At 39.2% G+C, this 26,038-nt stretch overlaps 1 protein-coding gene across 1 annotated transcript in view; it reads left to right on the plus strand.

Moving 5' to 3' along the window:
* JAZF1 (JAZF zinc finger 1) overlaps positions 1 to 26,038 on the plus strand; it is a 199,097-nt gene that overhangs the window by 93,400 nt on the left and 79,659 nt on the right. Inside the window, exon 2 of the mRNA XM_054193085.1 lies at positions 16,219 to 16,291. Coding sequence (XP_054049060.1) covers positions 16,219 to 16,291 — 73 coding nt within the window. The remainder of the gene's footprint in view (positions 1 to 16,218; positions 16,292 to 26,038) is intronic.

A 26,038-nucleotide genomic window follows, 5' to 3' on the forward strand; every position in this document is an offset into this window, starting at 1 on the left:
ATTTATGCCACCTTCCCAGCAGTTTTCTGTCATAGAAGATGTTTGTCTTCATTTTGACTAGGCTATTAGGTAGCCTACTGACTGTAGTGAAAAGCTTTAGAGCTAGAATAAATTACAGAGGAGTTACTAGGCATTTCTCTGCTTCTCACTGCAAATCAATACCACTCTGTAGAGCAAGGGGTGAGCACACTAACACTGCATTAAGCAATGAATATTAAAAGCTGCTAAAATCCAAACTGAATGGAGAGGGAGGTACATCACTTAGCCTTAGCAGATGTATTTATAAACAGGAGAGTAGGGAATAGAAAAGGCTTGTTGGGAGGGGCGGGGAAAATGCTTTTGGCGGTCTTAATTTCTTTTGTAATCCAACTTCCACACCAATTTACTCCATGCTAGTCCTGAATACAAAGAGAGATCAAAGCAGCTTTAGCTAAATATCATGAAACAATCCCGTCAGGAATGCAGTTATATTGTCCTGATCCTGATATGCAGATGTTTATTGAACCTGGAGAAAGATTTTGTTGCCAATTGGATTCTTTCAGTAGTTTGTTTAGAAAGGGCAAACCCAACAAGCTCTTCCTCTCAACAAGTACCCTTTTAATAGGCCATACCTTTCTAAATAAGTGTTTGATGGAAACATTTTAAAGAGTTTGGTTAAACTTTTTAGGCTATTTCTTGAGAATAGAGAAACAGACTACAAATGAGAAGCCATCTGCTGTTGCATGTAGTAACATACTTGGAAAGGTGATGTTATTTTTTTAATGTTACGTGCAATTACATTTGTGAGATCATTATTGAAATATGTTTTGAGAAAGAATTACTATTTTTAAAGTTGAAAGTGTCTTTCTATAGACTGGTAGTCTTTTTGGACCAAATTATTTAATGCTTTTTAGGGAATTTTTATAAATTGTGTTTAACAACAGAGTAAGTAACATCACAGCTAAATAAATATTCATCAGTTTAAATTGTCCTTAAATTCAACATCATAACCTTTATCTAAGTGTCTCCGTTTTATCATATCTCTTAAATCATTTTGACAAATGTGTACTTTTTATTTCATAATCAGCTGTTGATCTGAGGAGGAACAGTACAGAATAAAAATAATATTAAGATTTATTGCTGTAATAATGGATAACACTATCAACTTCTAACAGTTAATTGCTGTTTAGTAGTAACAACTGTAGAATTTAGAAGGTACTAAACCATCACTTTAAGAAGTAATTTTTTTTGGCAACAATTAAACATAAAATTAGCAGCTGGATTGTTTAGAGAATGTGCATTTTTTTCTTTGAGATACCAGGAAAGGTGTATATGGTAGATATTTATGTATCATGATATAAGAAGGCCTTGCTTGAGTTTTCAACATCACTGATGTTCTCCTTTACCACTTAACCTGTTTCCAAGTTCTTCTTGTTTCTAATTACTTATAATACCTAAGAAGAGCAAAATAACCAATGTTTTGGTGATTCTGAATAATCCATTTTTCAAATGGCTACAGACTTCTAAATAAGTAAATTTAACAGTTTTGAAACAGAGCATTACTGCCTTTTGAAGCTGTACTGAGCTAGGAGCGAGGCATTGCTTGTCTGCATTCTTGCAAGACGTCAGAAATATACAACATAGCAAGCTCGTGCAAAAATGAGTGAATGTATTTTCTTCATACATAATTCAGTGCAAGGAGACATTTTACTCTTTGTAGGAAATCTTCTCTTTTGTACCTTTTACCTTACCCTAAGTTAATTAAAACATATTTTTGACATATTGATGCATTTATTAGATTGCTTGATCCTCTTAGGTGTTCCTAAGCAGAAAATGAGCTTTCTCTGCTGAGAAGCCTTCCTGAGCTTGACTTGCATGAACCTGGAGCACCACTTCCACCTGCCAATAGTGCAGTGCCCTTCTGTTACTTTCTATTACATGAAACATTAAGGAAGTACAGACACTGCAGCTTACACAAATGTCAGGCAAAACTGTGGAAGCTGAAGAATTGAATGTAATGTTCTGTGAGCTTTTTTAGTGAGTAGTCTTCCTGTTGTCTTACTTCTAAATACTTTTTTTTTTTTTAATTATAGAAAGCTAACTTTGTATTCATTGGTGTGACTATTTGATTAATAATTCTATATTCAAATTCTGTGTGAGGGCAAAGAGAGTATTAGAATTTTAAAGGAATTGGTAACTTACTGCATTTCCTTTGTGTTCACACTGGGGAATTTTTATTTGTTGAACACAGCATGTTCTTGATTGGGATAATAAAGTAAAAATATCATGTGTAAGAACACGCCTTGGCCTTTTAAAACATCTTTGATTATTAAGCTCATTGATTTCCTTAAATCTCCACTTAATGACAAAAGTTTTAGGCTTATCTGAATTTATTTTCTATTTTAAACTGATTATTCATCTTCCCCTGCCTTTAGTTTTGTCTTTCAGAGACATTGAAGCTTAGCTTGATTCAATCTGATTTGCATTTTCTCTACATCAGGGCTACAGGAAGTAGAAAAAGTATCTCAATACCTTTCTGTTTTGAAGAAATGACTGAAAAGAAATAGCCAAGGCGGGGTGACACACTTAGTACTTATGCAGGGGATCATATTGTAAATTTTAAGAGAAATGTTTTAATGGTACTGAGTGGCGATAAAGGCCGAGGCTGCTGCACACTCCTCTGCTGTGAAGGTGAACTGGCGTACCTGCGGTGTTGGTTGGGGAAGCCATTTTGTGTGGCCTGCAGTGGCAGAGCTGGGGCCTTGACGTGGTACTTGCAGTGCTCCGTGTTTCCCTGGCAGGTTGTCACCCTCAGGTTTCCTCTCAGCCGCTTGCCCTGACTGACTGCTCTGTCCTCCCCTGAGGGGGGCAGATTTTATTATTATCATTACTGTTATAAAATATGGTACTTCCCCTACCATCCTTCCCATCACCACTGGTGTAGAGCACCTGAGGGGCTATGTGCCCACCACAAATGACAGGGGAAACACAGTGGCTGCCACCGGTGTTTTGTGAGGAGAAAACTCGGACGGTGAGAAAGGCCTCGAACACCGCTGCTGTTGGCGGGCAGGTGAAATAATGCCTGTCAAACGGCGGCAGCCGCCGGCGGCTGCCAGACCTCAGTGGCGCACGGGAAGGGAAATGGCGGCGGGCGGGCGAGCGGCGCCGGCGGCCCGGGCCACGCTTTCAGCGCCGCCATGAGGGGGCGCGGCGGGCCTGGCTCTCCTCAGCGGAGCCGGGCGGGCGGCGCCGGCGGCCGGGCGGCGCTTCTCGGTCTCTGCGGGCTGCTCGCCCCTGCGTGGAAGCGCACCGGAGGTTTGCAAAGGCTGCGGCAAATCCGGTGCAAACCGATCGCCGTCCCTTTAACGACCCGCTACCGGTGGTATGTCATCTCACACCGGAGCTGAATGTCTCCTTTCTCTCCCGTCCTTTGCTAAGGGCTCGTACGAGGCGGTTTTTTGCCACTTGTGTCTCCCCGTGAAGGAGTGTCTGCCGCTGCCCGTTGTGAGAAGGTTGGTCGGTTTAAAAGCGACTTTGTCTCCGTGGGTTGGAGCTCTGCTCCCCTTCTGTCCCTGCCCCTGCTGGTGGCACACACCAGGGTGCCTCAGCCTGTGGAAATCTCCAGTGGCTTTAATGATGAGGAGAGTCATTTGGCTCTGCTGAAAACCCAAAGTTTTTTCACGAAAGGAGACTGGCCCAGCCTTCCCCAGGACAGAAAATGTCTCCTCTCATCCCTCCACAAGCTTCAATTCATGAGTGGTTGGGTGAGGGTAAGACCTCATTTTTATCTTCATGTTGTATCGGTTCAGACCGTTGTGCTGAGATGGCAAATTACAGCATCCAGTTTCAGTCAAGCTGTGAGACATCGCCTCTTCTCTGCTCTGCAAACTCTTGTCCCATAGGAGCTGGACCGAGGTGGCCAGATGTCAGTCAGTGGAGGGCACCAGGCCACTTAACACACTTGGCTTCCACTGGGTGGAGATCATAGAATCATAGAATGGTTTGGATTGGAAAGGACCTTAAAGATCATCTTTTTCCAACCCCTCTGCCATGGACGGGGGGGACACCTTCCACTAACTCCACCAGGTGGCTCAAAGCCCCATCCAGTCTGGTCTTGAACAATTCCAGGGATGGGGCATCCACAACTTCTCTGGGAGATACTGGAACTGAGGTGGTAACTTTAGTTAAGTGAAATAATCTATTCCACCTTATTAGTTCTCAAGAGAAGGAAATTTGAAGAGCAGGTGTCAAAGGTATAAAAGTGCAGAGGATCTGCTCCACCATTAACACTTAAGGGCAAACAAAATGGTCTTGTTGCTCAAGGCTTATGGTTACTTTAAGAATTACTTCAAGCACTTAAAGAATTTCTAACATACCAGTCCTTGTTATCCCAGTGATTGAATATTAGACTTTAAAAAGGTGCTATAGAAGAGATGCAATAAACCTAAATAAAAGTAGTTGTCAGTTTGTTTTCAGAGTAGTAGATGTTTTGCCTAGCAATAGTGCACCTAATATTTTCAGTGACAACATCTTCCTCTTAGAGAGAGAGAAACCCTGCAAGAAATGTACTATTACATGATGCGTGTGTGTTTCTTGTTCGCCGTGGAGTAGGCTTATTGCTGGATGTTTCACGCACAGCACCGGTGACAACAGTGGTGAAGTTGTTCATAGTCTTGGATAAGGCACACTGGTGGTGAAATTATTTCCAATGAAATAAAATTGTGTAAGACACAGTATGTCCAAATGAAATTTGGAAAAGACATTGCAGGAAATAAAGGTTATATGAGCACCTGGCATTCTTACACAGTCGGTTCCCATCCTTGCTCCATCAGCCTCTGGCTCCACCAGCCATGGTTGCCATCTTCTGGAGGGGGCTTCTCTTGAGTAACGCTAGGTAATGATGCCACTTCCCTCTTCCTTACAAGAAATTGGCCTAGTTTTATGCACTCCCTGTTCCTGTCAGCACGAAGTGAAGATTAGGAATCTAACCTGCCTCCTACAAGACTGTGCAAAGTAGTAGCCCAGAAGTTAAGCTTCTTACAGCAATTTTAGTGACTCAGGGGAAAAAAATGTATTGTTTCCTTCTAATACAACCCTCCCTCAAGAAATAAACCAAAAAACCCTACAACCACTGTTTGCAGAGGAGTGAAGACACAGTAAATAACTTACAGTAAAAATCTTTCCTTTTTGATTGCTGGTAAAGATGAAGAGGTTTAATTTGTGAAATACTAGCTGTGCTGCCTATAGTGGTTCATTTTAGTGCTTTCAGCCAAAATTAGAAGTGGCCCGTTTTCAATGACACTTGAAAATTTAGTGCTATGTTGATAGTCTGAAATGGAGATCTTCTGACATTGCAGATGAAATATGTGCCACTGAAGTTCAGTTGTGGTTTAGCTGGCCATGGAGTTGGGATATAATCATATTATTTTAACTCCTGGAGATCATTACTACTTTGGGAAATAAAACCCCCAAGCATCAGAACTGTCAAGATATATATTTTGAACTTCTATTTAAAGTAATACTAGGTTTTATTTATTTTGGAATGTTTAGCCAGGTTTTCATTATTAAAACTAGATGAGAACAAGGGTTTGAGTATTTGAGTAATAATAATAAAAAGGCAAAATACAAGCCTATAAATTTTCAATTTTTTTAATAGGAAAACTAGCTGTTTTGAAATAACTGCTTGTTTTATGCAAAACTGTTTATCCTAGAATATGGATTTAAGCATGTATTCATCTCACATGCTTGATTTGAAAAAGCACAGACTTGTGGTTTATGTAAAGATGGCTCTTCTACTACTAGTTAACCAGATTTTGCCCAAAAAAGGCCAAACTTCCCAATGGATTTGCCCAGGCCAGGCCTGGGTTCTCATAGAAACCCACTAATCTCAGCCCTCAATCAGTCCATTGCCAACTCAAGAAATTATTTCCTCATAATTTTGGCAAAATGCTGAACGCAAGATGAATGATGAATGCTCCTCACTTTTCTTTTTTGTCAGCTTCCAAATGTAATGGGTAATGATGTGTATGACCTTAGAGAGGGGAGAAATGTGTGAATTTTGGAAACATGGTTTTGTGACTGAACACCTAGAAAAACTGCGTGCAGGACTGGGTCTGCATTGGAAAGCACCCTCCAGCCTTTTTCCTCCTTCTCTCCAGTCTGTCAGCACAGGGAATGAAAAACACTTTCCCCGACAGGCATCCCCATACCCACTTGCCCATGGGGGCTCACAGCTATGCTGGCAGGGTGTTTTTATTGGCCTCCTGTGTCATCTGGGGAGGTGATACAACTATGTCAACAAGAGAAGCCCTTTTGATGTGCCCTTGCTGTGTCCCCATTAGAGGATTCTGCCAACATAGCTGTGGTGTTGCCACTCATGCAGAGGGCACCGAGTGTAGTCAGGACCTACAAAAGTGATTAAGAAGAGCATCGTGCTGGTGTGTGTGTTTGAGGAGGGTGCTGCATGCCATAAATGTAATTTTATTATTGTTGCAGTATAGAATAATATCCCTAAATCTTGGACTTCTTTTAATTACTTTTAGGGACCTTCTCCAGCTCAGGTGAATTAAAGGTGAGTGCCTTTCCACAGTACATGAGTTTTAAAACTCGGGCGAAAGAAACATCATAGTGTGGTGAGGAATAAAAATACTCATTTCATTATTGAAATGGGATCATTTTAGAGATTAGTAATATATGTTATGTCCTGTGTGCTTGACTGTTAAGTGTGAATAGACCTTTTATTTTAACACTCTCCAGTGGCACCTCATGAGATTATTTGACTTGAATTAAATGTTGGGAAATTCTGTGAAAATGGCATTCTAATTTTTCTCTATTTCAAGCTTCATTAAGTATATTTGCACTTAGAAGTTGCAAGCAAGATGTTAACATTTCAAATGCTTAAAAATTGAATACATCTCACAATTTAAAAAGTAAAATGAAGTAGCAGCAGACTTCTTTTTTTTTCCTTCTCTATAGGACCTTTCCAGCACTTTGCTGATCTCCTGTTGATTTGATTAATGAATATCCTACCTATTAAAAGTAACCATTCATTATTGTGTTTGTTGCAGCAATAATTGTGTGTTTCAAATAAAAACTAATTAACATAATAAGTGGAAAAGCATCACAGCACATGAATTGTGCTTGCAGTTCACTACACCTGAAAGATCATGAAACGCCTTTTCTGACATCTGTAGCTCTGCAGCTAGTTACCAGCAATTACATTCCATTTGAATAGAAATTAAGTATCTGATTTACAGCCTTACTTTTTATATTCTGAGACATGAGCTACAGAGAATATTATGAGGATGTCTGCAATCACGGTGCAGAGTACTATTCTCTTAATGAATTGGGGTTATACCCTCCTACACAGCTCCCTGCTTTGTAGTTGCTGCTGGAGTTTTGTTTGGGTTTTTGGAGGAGGGGGCACATGGGAGTTGGCTTAAAAACTGGTTGGTCAGGTGCCATCCCTTTTGTCAGAGGCAACCGCAGGCTGTAGGTGGTAGCCTGTTGTTTAGCTGTGCCAGAGGTCTGAGGAGGCACATGTGGACTGGTCTGTATGTCTATAATCAGCCCAGCTTCTAATGGGACCAGGAAGGGCCACAGCTTGGATTTCTCTGCTGAGAGAGGATGCTAGTTGTGCTGCAGTGCTGGAGAGAGGGGGTTTGGGTGCAGGATGGTACGCAGAGAGCTTACACACCATGTAAGGACAGAGAGCTGTCCCTCACAGGCTGCATGTGACCTCCAAGCTTCCCACTGAGGATGCTTACAGTATATGATCCTTTTTTTTTTTTTAATATCTTTTAAATAAATAATTTCTTAAATTCTGCACTTGTTTTACAGTACTGTAAATTCATGTAAAGAAAGAAAGCAACTCTTAGGGCAACCTTAGGTGAGTTCTGGTCAACCAGATTGCCCCGCTGAGGCACAAAGGACCACCAGATCAGTTGCTTGGATCTGTCCGCTACCTCGTGTTTATCGTAGCACATTTGATGCTGTCCAAACTCAGTTGATGCAAATTATTTTAGGGACAGAGGATGGAAAGTTCTTTTAATTTCTTGCCAGGGAAAACTCTTCTTAAGGCAGTAGATTGTCTGTAATAAGGACCACAAGAGTAGCAAAGTAATATATTTTCAAACGAACAGATGAAGGCATGACTAAGTTGATCAAGTGTTTGGGTAGAGAACTTCTGTCCTGTTCTTATTTGTGTGTTGTGTTATTTATATGTAATATATGGCACAGGAAAGTTATGCACACTCTCATTTTTCACTCTAATTGCCTATTTGAAGACAGCATGACAGATCCAAAGGTTGCTTTCAACAACTGAGGAGCACTGTGGTCACTTACTAGTGTGCAATAATTAACTTAATTGCAGAAATTAGAACACGTTAAAGATTCAGAATCCGTGATTCGACTTCATGCATTCTTTCTCTTTTCTGTTGTCCATATCTGAAATATGTTTTTCTTACGTATGCTTATATCATAATATTTTTTTTAAATGAAAGGTACTTTTCAGAAGATTTGCAAATCCTTTTGTTTACATTTACTTGGCTATTTGATTTTTAAATTAAAAACTGAAAATGTCAAATGATCTGCTCAGTTGTGTTGCTGAGCCACCATTTTAACCTGAATTCCTTTTAGTAATTATGCATTAAATTAGCACATGTGAAGCTGTAATCAGAACCCTCTTTGACTGGGCAATGGGAGGTAAGAGATGGCCTTTACTTCTAAGAGTTCACAGTCTGAATTAAATAGTGTCAGCTTGCAAGGATGAAACAGGATTGCTCAGTAATGGTGTTATATAAAAATGTTCTACTCCTCTGTTTGTTTATATGAAAAATGTTCTACTCTGCTGTAAGACCAAAGCACAGATTTCTTTCTGTGTAGGTTATCTGAAGTAGCATATACGACCTTATCACCCAGCAAGATACTGTTTCTCGTACGACAAAGCTCTGAGTTCTTGTGTCTCACAGAATTTGTCTTATAAAATGGGGTTTCACGTGTGTTGGTCTGCAGCAGTGAATTGATGCTGTTGGTTGTGGTGTTATTGGAGGTTTTTGTGCTTTAATTTTCAGCAGGCTACTTTCGAAATTCTGTGCCCCCCATTTTTATATGGTCCCTCTTGCAGTGACGTCCTCTGTCTGCTTCTTACAGGTTCCACAGTCGTAACACATAGTGAAGGTAAAATGCTGGAGTAGTATCCCTATGATCAGGGTGCATTTCCTATGAAGACCCAGTTTTTACAAATTCTCATTTTCTTCTAGAACTTTAATGAAGACTGCCTCACTTCCCTGTGAAGGGCACCTCTGTGAAGAGACTAGTGTGTGCTAAAGCAGGGTGTTAAGTCAGCAGATTCTGCTTTCTGTGCCTTCCAGCTGCCTGCGTGTGCATTCCCAATATGTACTTGTTGGCTTTTTTTCCTGAGGCAGCCTTCATTCAAATAAATCTTCTCTTTGGTATTTCTTTTTGCTAACCACTTGCTTACATGCATAATATGGAATTTGCAGTTGTTAAGATTAATGCTAACTTTTTTGTGCGTGCAGGCTTTAGGCGAGGTCCACAGTAGTTTAAACTTTGGACTGTGACCTATGATGCCTTACCTTGGTTTTGTACTCCTGCACTAACGCAGCAATTATAATCCATCAGTTGCTGGGTGGAAATACACAGGCTCGGTTTGACCAGCAGCGGAGTGCCAGTAGAGCACCGTCAGCCTGATAGAGCTGTCTCCCAGCGGGCCAGAAAGACTGCAGTTTCATGACCTTCGTGTTGTATTTATGTAGGCTGTGTCTTTCAGGATTTTTTTTTGCATGGCTTCATGCACTTACGAGCAAGTTGATGCGGGGGAAATAAACTGTTTGCAGCTGAGAAATTTTTGCAAGTCTGGCATAGACCAAACAGGGAGAATTTCGTACAAAAAATATCCTGAAGCCTGTGGAGTTCACTGAAACTGGGAAAACTGAAATAAAGACAGTGTTTTCTTGTTTGTACTTGTCTGAATGTAGCTTGCTTAGTCATCTATTTAATGAGAGCTTAATCTGGAAATGTGAAAGAGTTTGGTAAGTAATCTGTTTCACACATTTCAGTAAACCCACTTCTGTGGCATTTAATACCATGAACTTGGAAAGAATTTAAACTTGTTTGTAAATATTAAGGTGTTCTTCCAGTCAAGTAGGTTTAAAACTCTTGCAGAATCATGGTATTTATCCTCCAATGTTCTGTCTTTGAAGTGTAGAGAGCATCATCTCCTTTTAGGAGAAAAGGGGAATTTTTTTTCTATTAAAGATATAATTAGGGGACTGTGTTAGTATCTGTAAAATCATAGTTGTCTGCGATCTTATCCTTTAAATTCATAAGAAGACCTGAATAACACTGCATTTGGAATTGAAACTGTGATATTCATAGTGGCTTCCTTGTAATTGGAGGTTTTGGATGGGGAATGATTTCCAGGAACGTTGAATTTATCTGTTTCTGGCTTTTTAAGCTACATCCATGTTAAGAACAATTGCAGACTTTTGAGGAAGCCAACAGAAATGTTTGCCTTGGCATCATTAGTGAAGCGAGCTAGTTTCAAGGGAAGTGTAGGTTTTAATTAATTAGCTGAGCGGACTTATATCAGCCAGTTTTCAAGGCCAAGTGAAATACAAGACAGGCACTCTGTGAAGCTGGTGGTGGGCGAGTGGAACGTGTGTACGGATGTTCTGACAAAGCCAGTTGTGAATCTGGGGGACCTCTGGCTTGGCAGTTCATTCCACTGTGATCTTGCACAGAAAGGTGAGATCATAAACATCTCCAAGTTACTTGGGAGACAGATCGTAATGCAAGTCCTTGGTCCTTGTAAATATGAAGTTTAGTGCTTTTAAAATCCTTTGCAGGGCCATTATTTTCATGGCATTTGAGGCATTTTGTTGTTCTTTTTGAGATGAAACAGAAACAGAAATAACTCCCTTGGGCTGACAAGGGGAGTTTCTCTTACTGCTTTTGTTGCAACTATTTGGCTTAAGTAATGGCATGGCTGATAGAAGATGTGATTTTCAAACCTAAGTCTTTTTAAGATATGGACACAGACCCTTGCCCCCCACCCCACCCCACACACCCCCCACCCCACACACCCCCCCGGGTAATATTTACAACATCAGTGAGTCTGTTGGAGGGTTACAGTTACCAAAAAAATCTTGAAAATCCAGTCACTTCATTTGTATGTGAACAGGGATTCGTAAGTCCTTTCAGTACCTGGACTCTGGTCAATCTTGACCTCAACTTCTGCCTGTTAAGTGGTGGCACAGTGGGGTAAAAGCAGTACTGGCTACTTTGTATTCAAGATCTTGAAGAGTAGTTTAAACTTTCCCTCCTTTAGGTCATTATTTTTTCTTCTGAGACTATCTTTACCACTTTGCTAGTGGTAGTGACCTTTCGTAGTCCCTGCAAGAAGAAAGCTTGCAGCTGTAAAATAATGCCACTGAAATTTGTTAGCACTTTTCTGTGTGCCCTTTATAAGGTGAAAAGTTGATTTTTCACAGTGATTTAAATGCAGGAACTTTATGAAAGTGAAGTTCTCATGTGAAGTTGCTTATGATAACTTTCTTGTATCTTCTAGGGCAAAACTTGTTCTAGATATAGTAACGAAGATGTGGCGTGTATTTTTGTGCGGGAATACTCATGTAGAATAAACTTATATAATTGATGACATCTACTTACACAGGATGCATATGTCTTTTTATTATTTGCTCTTTTTAAAATACTTCACCAGGTTAGGATTTTGCAGTTTTTTTCAAGCTGTGAGTTATTTCTGTGTAGAGTGAGGAGACTTAATGATCATAGCTTGGTTCAGTAGTCAGGGGTTCATTTTGTGAGAATATGCTCCACGGAAGATGCGTGGCTTCCTTTGAGTAGTTCAAAGATGGAGCAATTTACAGTCTTAGCCTTAATTATATGCTCATGCTACTTATCTGGTTGCCCAGTATGAAACAGTTTGCAGATGTGAGAAATTGAAGGTGTCTAATCCTATGGATGATTAATTGAGTAACTCTCTCTTGTTGGTGTTAGGACCCACACTTTAGTCCTTTAAGAGTCAGGTGGGGGGACCTGTAACAAAACCCTGGCATAGTTTATATGAAATAAAAATTTAATTTTTATAACATGTCATTAATGAAAAAGAAAAAAAAAACAGGGTTTCCAAGATATTAACACCATAGTAAAATAAGAGAAGATAGCTAAAAAAATCTCACAACATTACAGAAAGTACATAATGCTTTCTCTCTTCCCACTGTGGAATGAAATCAGTGGAATGTAGTGCTTATGAGAAGAGACAAGCAATGAAGACAACTAATGTACAGCGGGTGGCAATTTGTTCTACCAGATTTAAAGTGTTGCTGCAAAACTAATGAAGTAACGAGTCTTTGATAGGCTGTGTTAATTCAAGAAGAGAGGGTAACTAAAGTAATGCTAATCAACCAGTTCCTTTAAAACCTGTACTTGTTCTGATGTGTGTGCTGTCTGGGTATTTTTCTTATGAGAGAGTGAGCTCAGATCAGTCCTAGGTTGTACTGCTTAAATACTTTTCAAGAAAAAGATTTGTCATCTGTGAGTGTTTAATCCATTATAGGTGTCTGTTTGGAAACTGTTTAGGCTACTTTTGGCTGACACACCAGCCTATGCATGTTTGAAGAAACATTGACTAAACATTTTACATTATACAGGGCCATTTTGTGAGACTGACAACAGATTTTTGCCTCCACTGTTTGTCATCCTCGACTCAGATAGTTGAGTGTTGGCTGATACATAGCGTCCTGGTCAGTGGGGTAACATGCGTTCAGAGGCTGTGGCTTTGGGCAGTGTCTGTTAGAAAACGGTGTTAGTGTCTGTATGAATGTGTTTAGGTGTGAGAGAGCACAGCACTGGAAGACCAGACTAGAAAGTTCAGCATGAGGAAGTACTGCTACTTAATCTCACTGTAGCTGTGTTTGCTATCTTTAAAAAAAAAACAAAGGCCAGCTAATCATTCTAAATTTTTTTTTTTTTTTTTGGTTTAGCGACCTTAGGATGGTTGTGGTCTTTCTGTAGTTGTTAACAATAATGTAGATTCACCCTGTGCTCAAAAGCATGCTAACTAACATCAAGAAAGTAAGTCAAGACTGTCAAAATTGGAAGTAAGATACAATAAGTGCCAGGAGTCAGGGACCACAGGGAAGAGGGCAGCACAGGGAAAGAATTGTATATAAGTTCAGTCCTGTGGTACAAGACTGAACAAGTGATTATAGGCGTTTCTATGTGATTTTTTTCCTTGTTTGTATGTGGGGACATTTTGAAGGGAAAGGAGTGGGCAGCAAGGGCAGGAGAGAACGACAGGGGAGGCAGGATGAGTAGCAGGAACCAGGGTTAGGAAGGGGCAGGAGAGGGGGAAGGCGCTGGCTGAGGTTGGTCAGAGGATGAGGAAGAGGGAACGGAGGTGGGAAGGAATGGACTGGTGGCATTTTAAGTCAGTGAGAAAAAAGCTGGCAGTGGTGAGCAAAGTGTGCATGTGCCCTGGATAGCAAGGCTGTGCCGGCTTTTGGTGGGTGCAGTGGGACTGTTGGTATAGTCTTTATGCCCTTCCACTTGGGGAAGGGCTGTGCTGTGGCCATGTGGCTGCTGATACCCGTGGCACAGCTGGCCCGGTCTTTGCTCCTTTCTGATCCTCTCTGAGGGCTGTGCGGTGGCCCCAGCACAAGTTTCTGTGCTTCCTTTTTATCTTATGTTACTATAGCTGGAAAAGAGAAATAATATGTACAGTTCCCGCTACAACGCAGAAGTGAATGTGGCGTTCTTATGACCAGCAACCCAGCAGCTGGTTGCAAGAGGAATAAAAATTGTCAAGCATTTTGAGTGCTAAATTCATACAAGATTTTCTTGACCACCTCCTGGATTATTTTTTGGTGGAATTTGAGATATACAGCACAATCGACTTGAAATACATCTGGAGTCTGGTATGTGGAGGGGGGAATAGAGTGAATAGAGACTGTGCAGTGCATTCCTCGTGCGTGAGGCAGCACCTACTGAGAGACAGGACTTGTGCTCCTCCAAAAGATATGGGGCTTTTGGGTTTTGTCTTTGCATTTTCATCTTCAGCTGGTGTTATGGTGAGCTGCTGGCGAGCAGCAGAAAGGTGGTAGACTCTTCATTAGAGCTTTCCCTTGTCCCTCTCCCACAGATACATGTAGTACTCTGTTGTAAACCAGCCCTAATTTTGTCTACTTCAGTCTAAGAAACTGTTGTTTATAGATGGAGGTTAATCCCATTTAAGAACTGGATTAGTAGAAATGTAGTCATTTAACCACAGATGCCTAAACTTGAGTTGAGGTAGTTCTCAGATAGTCCTGTCTGGGACTAGTGCTCTGCAGGCATTCTGACATTCTGGATCGAGGCAGTTTCGTGGCAGGCCATGCACCGCCGAGGTGTAAAACTAACCGAGCTCACAGTGACAGCAGTTGTATGCTTGGCCTGCTAAATGACTGGGGGTTTTGTAGAAACAAAGGCAAGTAAAAGATCTTTGTGTGTTGCGTGAACCTAATCTTGCCTCAGAGAAGTGAATTATAAAGATGATGCGGAAGATAGCTGGTGCGTTGCTGTCTTTGGTTAGCTCAATATGGAGCACAGCATGATATGCTGGTAATTGATGCATTTCCCCAGGCACCACCAAGATGTGCTCCTTTTAAGGATAACAGGCTTCGGGTTGCTGGTTGGATTGGCACTTGTGCTTTTATTCCTCTTCTCTGAACTTCCTTAAAGGTATTTATCTCTTTAGGGACATATCGATAAATGCATGTTAGCAACTCCTGGAGCCTGAGCTTTGCAGGAGCAGATGTAGGAAGAAAGATTAGAATCTTTGAAGGGGTGAGACAGGGGAATCCCTTCTCACTGAATAAAGACATTATCTGCTTTTGGCAGTGGTGTTACCAATGCACCTACCTTGGGCACAGTCCCCATTCAGTTTAGTTAAAAAGGCAGGGCAGCAGAGAGAGATTTCAAAACAATTGTGTTTTAAAAACAAAACAAAAACCACAAAACCCACCAGAAGCAACTGATCAGGTTAAAAAAACTGTGGCCATCAAGATAATGAGCTTTTAAAGATTAATAATGCTTAAAGTTGTAGGACGAAGCAAGAACAATCGAGAATACAGGTTTTGCTTGAATTTCCTCTCCCTGCTCCCCCCCCCCCCAACTTAAAGTAGATGCTTCTCAGAAGTAAAAGATGGATAGCAGCAGTGCTATGGGGAGACACTTAGTAAAAGCAGTTTGTATTCTTTATAGTTAAATGCAGAAGTTGCACCCAGAATTGCTTTTAAAGTAATGCATAAAATATGTTGTTAATGACTATGTAGTAATCTGCACAGGCATGATGCACATTTTCCATTGTGAACTTTTAAAGACTGCTTATGCCCAGCTCCTAAAGGTACATTTCTAAAATGTCGGGCAAGGCTGTATTTGAAACCTCGATGTAATCCTTTTTTTTTTTTTCTTCTTTTTTTTGTGTAAGAGAACTACGTAAACTATGGGCATACTCCTTTATTTTTGGTTTCAGAAATTTAAACCAAGACTACTTCTTTGTTAGATAAAACAGAACTTAACTGAAAAGGACAATGAAAACAGTGATTGAAAACATATTCTTTAGTTAGAATGAATGCACTTGAGGGAATAGGATCATGTTTGCTTCAGGGCGTTTGGTGGGCAATGAATGCTCTGCTTGGCAAGCATTTTGCTTCAAGTGCGTTTTTGTCTGACTTTTCTGATTGAGAGCTTCAGAAAATAAGCTGTAGAGAAGGGAGAAAGCAAAACTCAGAGAAGCAGAAGAAAAGTATCAAGTCCCATCTTAAGAGATCTAATCACTCTTGTCACATCTCAAAATGTGTCAACCATATTTAGAAATAGCTACGTCAAAAAAGAAGAAAGCTTGATCATTTTAACACTGTAAATCATGGAAAGCCGTGAAAACTAATATTTATGAGGGGGATTGTGAAAGCTTGTGTGACAGTTGGAAATTACATCACTGTTGATGTTTCAAATTCTTGTGTAAAGTAATGCAATACTGTGTTTATGAATGAATGAACAAATGATTGTGCTGTGCTAAGCATACTCTATATGGATAAACTGGATTGAGCTATTTTATATCTCTTTTGTCTTTGTTTATGTTACTTTGCAGTATATAGTCCCATATGTTTCAATGTAAATATAGAAAACTCAATTCAGTGCGTGTTTTTTTTATTCCAGATACAGACCCACGTGTATTAGAGAAACAAGAACTTCAGCAACCAACCTATGTTGCTTTAAGTTACATTAACAGGTAAGCATGGTTATTTTTCAGGTATAACTGATCGTGCTTTGCACAATATGTGTATATATGCATATGCCAATGGTATGCTTACGTATGCATTCTGTTTTGTTTCATGCTATATGACGCCATGATAACACTTGTTTTGGAAAGACAGTTGAATTAAAATTTAACTACATTTTTTATCACTTCTATATAGGGCACAAGTAGCCGTTCAGCTGCACTGCTAAAATACTTAGGGGATGAGATTTTAGCCTTTTATGTTCCATCTAAATCTTGTGCAGAACAGGATGATTTGTCTTTGCTTAATTTTCTACTTTCTTGTACTCCCCACAAGTGAGTGTAGAAAGAAATTTTTATTCAATTGAAAGTGAAATTGAACTGATAATAGTCTAATATGTAAGAGATTTTTTTACAGTACTTTGGAAGTTTTTCAACCACAGTGTATATATTTTAAAATCTTGCTTACCAGCCTTATAAAACCTAAAACTTTGAAAAATTTAAGAAATTAAAGCCTTGGCTCTGTAGTTATTGGCTGATGGCAGAACTGAAACCTCCAGAGTACTCCAGCATGGAGGAATGGAAGGGTTGCTCCTGTCTCAGGCTCTGTTATCGTAAAGAGCAGCCTGAGAGCTGTTCCTTATTTTCCTTCTCACCTAAGCATGTTGCAGAATTCAATGGAGGTAGCTCAGATTACTTTTCCTAGTAAGGAGGAGAATGATCCATGGAGCACGCTGCGTGGAAGGGAAAGATGGCAAGGTCTGGTTCAGTTGCAGTGCCCCTTTTTCAGTATGTTTGCCAAACTGTCTTCTAATACTAAATGAACACTGTAGAGGAAGTGCAATTCCTCATTTAAAACCCTTTTTCCTTTTGCAGTTAGTTGCATTTTGGCAATCCATTTATTGGAAAATATTCTGTATGGGATTATTGGCTTTTATACATGGGACACCAGTTTCCTTTTGTATCTTTGCTGTCAAGACGATGAGATACAAACTCACAAGCCTGGAAAATTAACGCAAAATCTAATTCAGTATAGACTGAGTTGATTCAGACTCTCACTGGGTTATACATAACACTTTTCTAATTCTACTTCATGTTAAAATTGGGAAAAATACCCCAAACTCAACAAACGTTTTCAAACACAGAATCCACCATTTGTCTTCATATAATATTTGCTGTAGAGAAAGGGTGTTGGGTGGGGGGAGAGGAAGGAGGAGAAGACTTTGAGGTATGAAAATAAGAAGTGGTGTTCACTTGGTAAAATGACTACATTTTCTCCACTGTATGAGACTATGATGATTAAGAATAGCTCGTATTGACATGATTTCCTGCTTGGCAAGTAACTCCTTCTTCCTGGAGACAGTCCTACCCTTTAAAGCATATTTTGAAATTAACCATGACCCTTTTTAACACTTATTTCTGTTGATCTCATTTAATATATAAAACTTTTTTCTTTTTTTTTTTTTCAAGATGTAGGCTTGGTGTGTTGTTGTATGTGTTGGTATGTTTCGCTCTTTCCATTATATACTTGGGCTCGTTCTTTTGTTGCTTCTGTGGTTATTTTACTTCATGTGAGGGAGAGGGAAGGTTTTTTTGTAAATTAGGGAAAAGCTGTTTTAAGACCACAGAAAGTGCCACAGGACCTGATTGTTCGACTTGGAATCAGACTACTTTTAAAGTAGTTCTAAAGTGATACATCATCTAAATTTCATTAATTTGGTAACGTTTTTAACCTAGTGCTGTGTGACTGAGACAGTTTTAGTTACTACGTATTTATCTAAACTTTCTTCCCTTTCAATTCTGAGAAATAATTCTGCAGAACTGAATTGAGTTGTTCTTACAGTAAAACCCATCTGAATAGACTCTTATTTAAACCAGCTGCTATTTAATTGCTCTTTTAATTGTATTTTAATTTTTTCCAAAGTGCTGATGTCTTTCATTGAACCACCTGCTCTATGCAGCTCAAGCTCTTGAGGGAGCGGCAATATCCATTACACTACGAGACATGCCTTTCTATTTCCCACTACATATGCCAGAGCCGAGCTCTGCTTTGTTGTCCCAGGCTATGAACTCAGATTTTGTAGACTAATACATGTCATAAACATGTTGCATACTGTTAGATATCAAACACCAGATACTGCTGCACTTTTTTTAAACCCATGCTTTTATGGCTTCCAAGTGGAACTGAACTTAGCTTGGTTCCTGCTGTGAGTTCCAGACCTTAAAACAATCTTCCTCTGCAGGTTTGTATATTCAATATGTTCCGTGTGGGCCATACGCTTTTGTGGAGCCTGGGAAAATAGGGACTTCTGATTCTCAGGGACTGTCAGGATTGTATAAGATGCACGCTTAATATATGTTGTGGTAGAAAGATTAAGTGGGTGTGCTTTATGCTCTGCCTATTGCCCTGTTGTATGGTGGCCATTATAAGGTAAACGAAAGCAAAACATAAATCTAGGTTGTCTGGTTTGATAGCTGGGAGGATAAAGTTATCAGTAAAGCAGATAGTAGAGACAGCAGAGTACAGGAGGCTTTGTTTCCAACCTGAAACATACTCTTGTTTCCATTTCCCTTCTACCCCTGGTTATTTTCTCAGGCATATTAATATGGCAATATTGTGTGTGCCCTTAAGTTCTGAAACAGCCTTCAGATTGTGAACGTCTGAATCTATAAGGCTCTGTCTCTTTCTCTGCTGGAGATTTACTGCCACTACAGCCTTCAGTAACTACACACAGATGCAGACTCCATAGTGTGTGATCCTCATGTAGACAGATAACGTTCCTTTTAAAACCGGTGGACAAAATATAAATTATAGGTCATAACAGTTTATTATCGCTACATCAAACACTTGCACCAGGCACTGACTGAATTGCCACAAATCCTTTTCTCAAAGTTTAGTGTAGCCTTAATGCAGTCCCCAGTACTGATGATTGTTTCCTACTAACTTTCAGTTTGCTTTCTTAGAAGTCAAAATTGGAGTCAGTAAGGCATGCTACTGCCAAAGCAGATGCAGTTCATCTGCTTCCATCCTGTAAATACAGGAGTGCTTTGTCTGCAAGGAGTTCAGTGGTGCTACTACATGAATGGAATGCTGGCTGTCATCTGCCAGGAGTAGTTGCACTGGGGCCAACATCCTCCAGTACTTCAGAGAGGTATTTCCTTTGTATATGGGTCAAGACACCTTTATATTTTGTATTGCATTGACATGCAGTGATTGGCGGCAGTCATTAATATTGCCTATACTACTAGGCAGGTACAATATTTATAGCCTTAAGTTAATTAGCACGACTATAATTTTTGCTTGGTGTTTATTGGAACCTACATAGTGCTGTTTGTGCTTCTAAGTGTGTTGGTCTGGGACTTTGGCAATGATGGGTCTCAAGTTTGCTGTATTACTGTGGAATGTGAAGCCCTGGTGTTGCAGCATACTGTCAAAGCTTTCAGGCTTGTGCAGTCTAATGGAGAGAGACTCCTCAGTATTTGCGTCTTCTAAAATTTGTTTAATATGGACATTGCTGGTTACCTGTTAGTGATGAAAGCAGCTGTTGTGGGAATAGGTTGTGTGTTTTTTTTAAACAAAAACAAACATCCCAGTGTTATTAGCACAAGTGAGAAGACAACAAAGGCATACAAATACTTCCTCTGACTAAAAAGGTAATACTAAAAAAATGCTAAAAATAGAAAGCTTTGATTCCAAAACTTAATGAAAAATCCTTTGCAATTAAGTTCTGAAGGATGTATTTCAACTTTGAGATGGTAAGTACTAGAAATAGGAAGAAAGCATAATTTATTGTGGTAAATTCCTTTCACCCTGAAAATGGAAGGTAAGAAGTGCCATAGTAATTTGTATTATTGGAAGCATATGCTGTAAACAGAACAACTAAATGCACGTATAATACAGTTTCCATAAAATACATGATCCTTAGATACAGATATTCCTTTGATTAAAAAATTTTCATGTTGGTGGGGAAAAAGGGAAATTAGAATGCACCTACAACTGAAACTAAGGTGCCTTAATATAGTTTTTCTACTGCAAATCACATAATAGCTATATTAGGGAAATGTTGAAAGCATGTTGTAATTAAATACTTTTAATTACATTAATTCTGTGTTACGTTTTAACACTGGTTTTCTATTGATAATTGAGGTCATACAAGAAAGTTTATATCATAAAATACGTTTTAAACATTAATCGTGCAAGCAGTTACAGTGCACTGGGGTGAATGTTTTCCGTGTTTCTTGTGGGCAATCTGTTGAATGAGGCTGTTGAATGTCTATAAGGTTTATTCTTGTGCACATCTCTGAGCCAGTCCTAACATTTTTGTTCCTCCCTCCAGATTTTATTTTTAATGAGCAAGATTTTGCCTCACTGTTACTATTTACAAATTCTTGTAGGCTCGAGGCTTCTCCCCTCCTTTCCTCTTCCTCTCAATGGTTGTTGACTTCTCAAGAACAAATTTCCCTGCTCTGCTTCTTTTTTTAATACCACGAGAAGTAAAATCAATCATTTCTGTGAGCATATGCATTTGTGAAAGGAATTAATTGCATGTAAAGTTCTAACCACTGCAAACTGTCCCTGTGTCTTGTCCAGCTCACTAATTCTGGTTCTACTGCTATTACCTATTTTTTCCAGGAGTAAAATTAACAGCCAACACCATAGGATTTAATGATCATTTGAAAGTTATTTTAAAAGGTGGTAAGTCTTTAGGTAGTGATATATTTAGTAAGCACTATGTTACTAATGCAATATCAAGAAGAATGTTTTGGATTTGGAGGCAGTGCCCTTTGACTACATCTATGTGGTTTCTTAGCAGCGCATCCAAGCCACATGATACTGTCCTTTCTTTCTTTGACCTTAACATTTTTAAGGTCCTGTGCTCAGTGCTGGATAGAAATTTAAAGTGCTACTTACTCTTTTCTGTACAGGAGGTTCACTCTGCCGTTGACCACTTCCATTCACGTCTGTTCTTTATCACTGGGGATATCTTCCGTTATCTGTTCATTGTGTTTCCTCTGACAGTTGGTTTTGTGTATGCATTTAGTTGTAACAGTTAAAAGTGCTTTCAGTAAGTGTAGGGATTTATGTTAAAGCATACACAGCTTTTGCAGCACATTGCACTTTTTCCTGTGGTTCTGCTATGACATATTTTCCAGGGGTAAGCTATCAGCAGTAGTTAAAAAAGAAGACTGTAGTCTCTCAGAGATCATACCCAATAACTGGATGTACCACCAAAAAGCTCTATAGAACATTTTCTCAGCAGCAGTGCAATCCTGTTGTTTCCTTTTTTCTAAGAGCATGAGCGTTGTTTGTATAATGTGTGGAAAACCAAGATTCAGTTCGCGCCTCTCTCATCCTTTAGGAGTGTTTTAATCATAAGACTATTGACTAGGTTGGTTTAGGAGATCATTTCTCTTCTTGACATTTCTCCTGTTTCCCTCTTGATTTCTGTGTACCGTCATTGGAATGTCTGTTGGGGCACAGTTTGGAATCAAGGTTGAAGTCATGAGGCTGGAGAGAAGTAAGTTTGTTTCTCCTTGTTTGCTTTCGTAATGGATGATTTTTCAGAAGGCGTAAGCAAAATGGAACAACTTTGAAACAGTGGGCATCTTCCTTTAAAATAAATATTCACTGCAGCATTCACCTGATAAGCAGAAGATCAGACTTCAAGTCTTTCTAATTCAGGCCTGAGATTTGAACTTTGAAGGTGTACTATTGGTGGTAGATTAATCGAGGCATGCTGCAAATAAATATATAAAAACCCTTAAAAACTTATTTTTAATCTCAAAATAGCTGATTTGACTTTTTGAATGAAAAATCGAAATTAAAAAAAGTAACTAAAAACAATCCTAACTTTTTTCGGTATAGCAAACATTGTCTTAACTTTCATGTAATGATTCAGAAGCAAAAGGGTACAGACAAGAAAGACCTTCCCATTTTATGAATCCTAGTGGAGATCAGTTTTTCTGTACAAGAAAATCAGAGCCAGGGAATCTGATAAACTGTTGCTGTGCCACCTGTTCAGATTTGCTACGTTTTATAGTCCCTAGTGCCACAGTTCTTGCGCTTTGTCTTAAAATTTAACTTTTCCTTCCTATAATATGATACTGTCTTATTTGAATTGAATGTCACAGCTCTGTAAGTGCAGCGATTTCCTCAGGCTGTTGATTTGCAGCACATTGAAGGTGCATGCCGATGCTTCCAGTAGCTGCTGGGTTGAATGCGTGTGACAGAATACAGAAACGAAGGGATCAAAGTAACAAGTCAATTGCTAGATAACATTTTTCTGTCTGAGCTTATTTTTAGGTTTTCAGTGACCAAGTAGATCATGTGTTTTTATTCATATAGCCATATCTTTATGCTCTGCTGTTTGACTTGTTCTGGAGATGGAACAAGACTAACTTCAGATGATAATTCAAACAAGATGTGCAGAAATGAATGTTAGTTGGGGTAAAGGGAATGTCTTTTGGTTTGGAAGGATTTATGCAGTTGGCTTTGTTTTCTCTTTCTCTTTTTATCAGCTTCAAGCTAAGCAAAACTGAAGATTTATGTAATGTACAGCTCTTTTATTTCATGTCAGCAGTAAAGATCAAAAAGCAGATCGGCATTTTAAGGAAAAGCCCTAATGCTGTGCCCTGAAATAAAAGTTACATGATGAATTAAAACGTGTAGGACGCTGCAAGAATATGTTTTAGTTGGGGGGGGGGGGGGTTGGTTTTTTGTTTTTGAGAGGTAATCGGCTTTCTTCTGACAATGCTCATATGGAAGACTCAGGGACAGAAAAAATTCCATCTTGTCAATTTCAAGTAAAAGAAGCATTGCTGAGTCAGCATTGTACCTTTAGGGTGTTTCCTATAAACACCTCTGAGTGTAGTTTAGTTAGTAAACACTCAGGCTGTCAGTATAAATCCTCTAGACTTTCGGGATTCATGTCTTTACTGGTATTTCTTCATCTTTGTCAATGTGGCATGCTGAAATTGATGAAGAAATCATCTTGCCTCTCTGGCACTGTTTCTTGTCTGCTTCAGTTCCCAGCTTTCTGCATATATTTGCTATTTACCTTTTCACAGGTCACTTCATTTTGGGGAGAGGAGGAAGAAATTCTTCAGTTTCCCTTGCTTTAAGGAGGAGGACATTTCTGTGATGTTTAAATTTGATCATAAGCAGTAGTAGTGCTTTCAGAAGGACTGTATGTTAGCTGTATGAAAAAACTGTATTCAGATATTACATTGTCAGCTATGTGGGGTAACAACTCTCTCAGTATCTATTTCTGTGTATGACAGCACAATGAGGCTCTTATTCTTATTGGACTCTGGTAATAACATACGTTCATTCTTTATATTACAGTAATTTAACATACTCACAAAGCTATTTGAAAAACGCGCTAATGTGCCAGTTTCATATCCTCTGCAGAAATAAGAATTTGTGGAAATTCTATTAATGCTTTGATTTCAGAGTGAAGGTTGGGCAAACATTTTACATTTATGCATTTGTTTTCTTTCAAGTACAATCTGAGATAAAATGGCTGAAAACAGTGGCTGCCTTTCCTGTCTTTACCACTCACAGAAATGGCTGCTGTATACAGCCAGTTACCTCCTATCCCAATATGCTTTTTTTTTCTTTAAATCACGATCAACATCAGCAACAAAACGTTACATACACAAGAGAAAATTACAGGCGGAGTAGATAGCTTTTTAGGAAAGGTCCTTGCTGTCCAGTGTTTTGCTAAAAGCTTGATGTGACTGTTTGATGCTACATGTCATGACTTGCAGATTGGCAAATTTACCATCCCTGGAATCCCAAGGCGGTTCAGACCAGCTGCTGGTAATATTGACTGTGGCCCAATTTTTTTAAAATCTAAAGTTTATTTATCACTGATCTTTTGTACAAGAGTATTGTGCCGCTTTTTCTAACGTTACAGATTTTTTTTTTTTTAAATAACACGCTTTCATGGTAATGCTACCTACCCGTTTAGATTAGTTGCAAAAAGGGGTGCGTTGGATTAATCTACAGTAAGACTAAAAATAAGATTTTTCAAATAAATTTAGTAGTTCAAAATGCAAATTATTGCATTACTTTGGTTTTTCTATATTAGCTTTTAGATATATTAGTACTTTGCGTATTTTTAAATTCCTTCCCATAATGAATATCCCACTAATTTGTAATTTATTAAAATGTAACGAACTACATTCTGGAATAATTCCTGAAGTGTCTGTAGGGACTTGAAGTCTCCCTCCCTTTCTCCCTCATTCTTATTTTTGCATCTAACGCTTCCAGGTAAGGGCGCTCACATGTCATTTGCAAAGTCTTGCTGGTATTCAATGAAGGACAGGGAGTGTGAGCATAAAGGCCACATAACAAAATAGAGTTGCGGCACAAAGTATGTCTTTATATCTTGTTCTAGACATTTAGAAGTAGGGCTGCAGTTTGGAGGCTGCATACCAAGGCCGTCCAGGTCATGCTTTAGAACAGCCTACAGCCTAGTCTAGAGATTAAGTGCAGATGAGAGAATATTCTTAGCACTGGAGAACTTGGCTCGTGTGGAAAGAATATTGATGTCATCTTCTGCTACATAAAATCTACTCCGAAGTGTTACTCTAAGCCTTAATTTTCATTAAATATTTTTGTGGTTGGGTTGACCTCTCAATTTGATTTTGAGCCAGAGAGAAAGTTTGTATATCCTGCAAGGATGCATTCATCATCCCACCACTTCCTCTGCAATACTCCAGTGTCCCAAGAAATGGAGACCAGGTGGAGAGCTTGACGAAGTTGGCTTCTTCCCTTTTGTTCCTAATGAGGCCAGCGGTGCGTTCAAGCAGGCCAACAAGGGAGTTTTCTCTATCAGCAAAATGCTCTTGGAAGATGGTTCTCTGAGATCTATGACTGGAATAACACAGGTTATAACAGTCACCAAGCACTTTCAGTGCAGAGCTGGAAGGAACCTGTGTTGTGCATGAACTAGGCGTCATGCCGTGGAAACGCAAAACAAAATGAAGCTTAAAACTGAAGTCATCTGAAAGCAACTGATGGATATGAAACATGAGTCAGAGAGAGCAATGAGGATATATATGATGACAAGGAATTAGTGAAGCTTGCCTGCCTTGTTTGTGAGCAGATACTCTATAGCAAAGGAACTTTTAATATGATCAAAACAGAAGTAAGAAGAAAAGGTTCCTGTATAACTGAATTTTATTTGGCTTTTGATTTTCCTTTGGAGCTGCTCTCATGAAATTGCAAAGTGCTATTAGTGCTAAGAGGATGATGTGCCCTGGCACATCATCTGTGAATTATTATTTTTTTTATTTAATTAATTTTGCTAAGATAGTATGACATCACGTAATCAGAAAATAATTTTTCAGTAGTGTAGAGACATACGCAAAACATGGGACTACCTTTTTTTGTTGTTATGAACGCAAAAACAGAGGATAGATTGCTCTGATCTTGTCCTTGGATTTTTCTGAAACTTTTTGTCCACACCTCAAAAACTAAAGACAATTTACAAGGCTGTAGAAGTGAGAATTTGCACTATGAGGTAGAAATAAAACCCTGAAACTGATGCACATACATGGATTACTTCTGATATACAGCTGTTGAACCTGTTTGTGAATACAGGTGGATAGGTACATACCTTTGACTTCTGAAAGGTTAGTTCTTCTAAAGTCTAATCCAATCCATTTTAACAATAGTTGTTGTGTATGTTTGCATTACACATTGTTTAAGCGACCTGTGTTGAATTAAGGTGGCCTGAAACAGTAAAAAAG

This window comes from Rissa tridactyla, chromosome 2 (genome assembly GCF_028500815.1).
Source record: "Rissa tridactyla isolate bRisTri1 chromosome 2, bRisTri1.patW.cur.20221130, whole genome shotgun sequence".
In the NCBI taxonomy this organism is placed as follows: domain Eukaryota; kingdom Metazoa; phylum Chordata; class Aves; order Charadriiformes; family Laridae; genus Rissa; species Rissa tridactyla.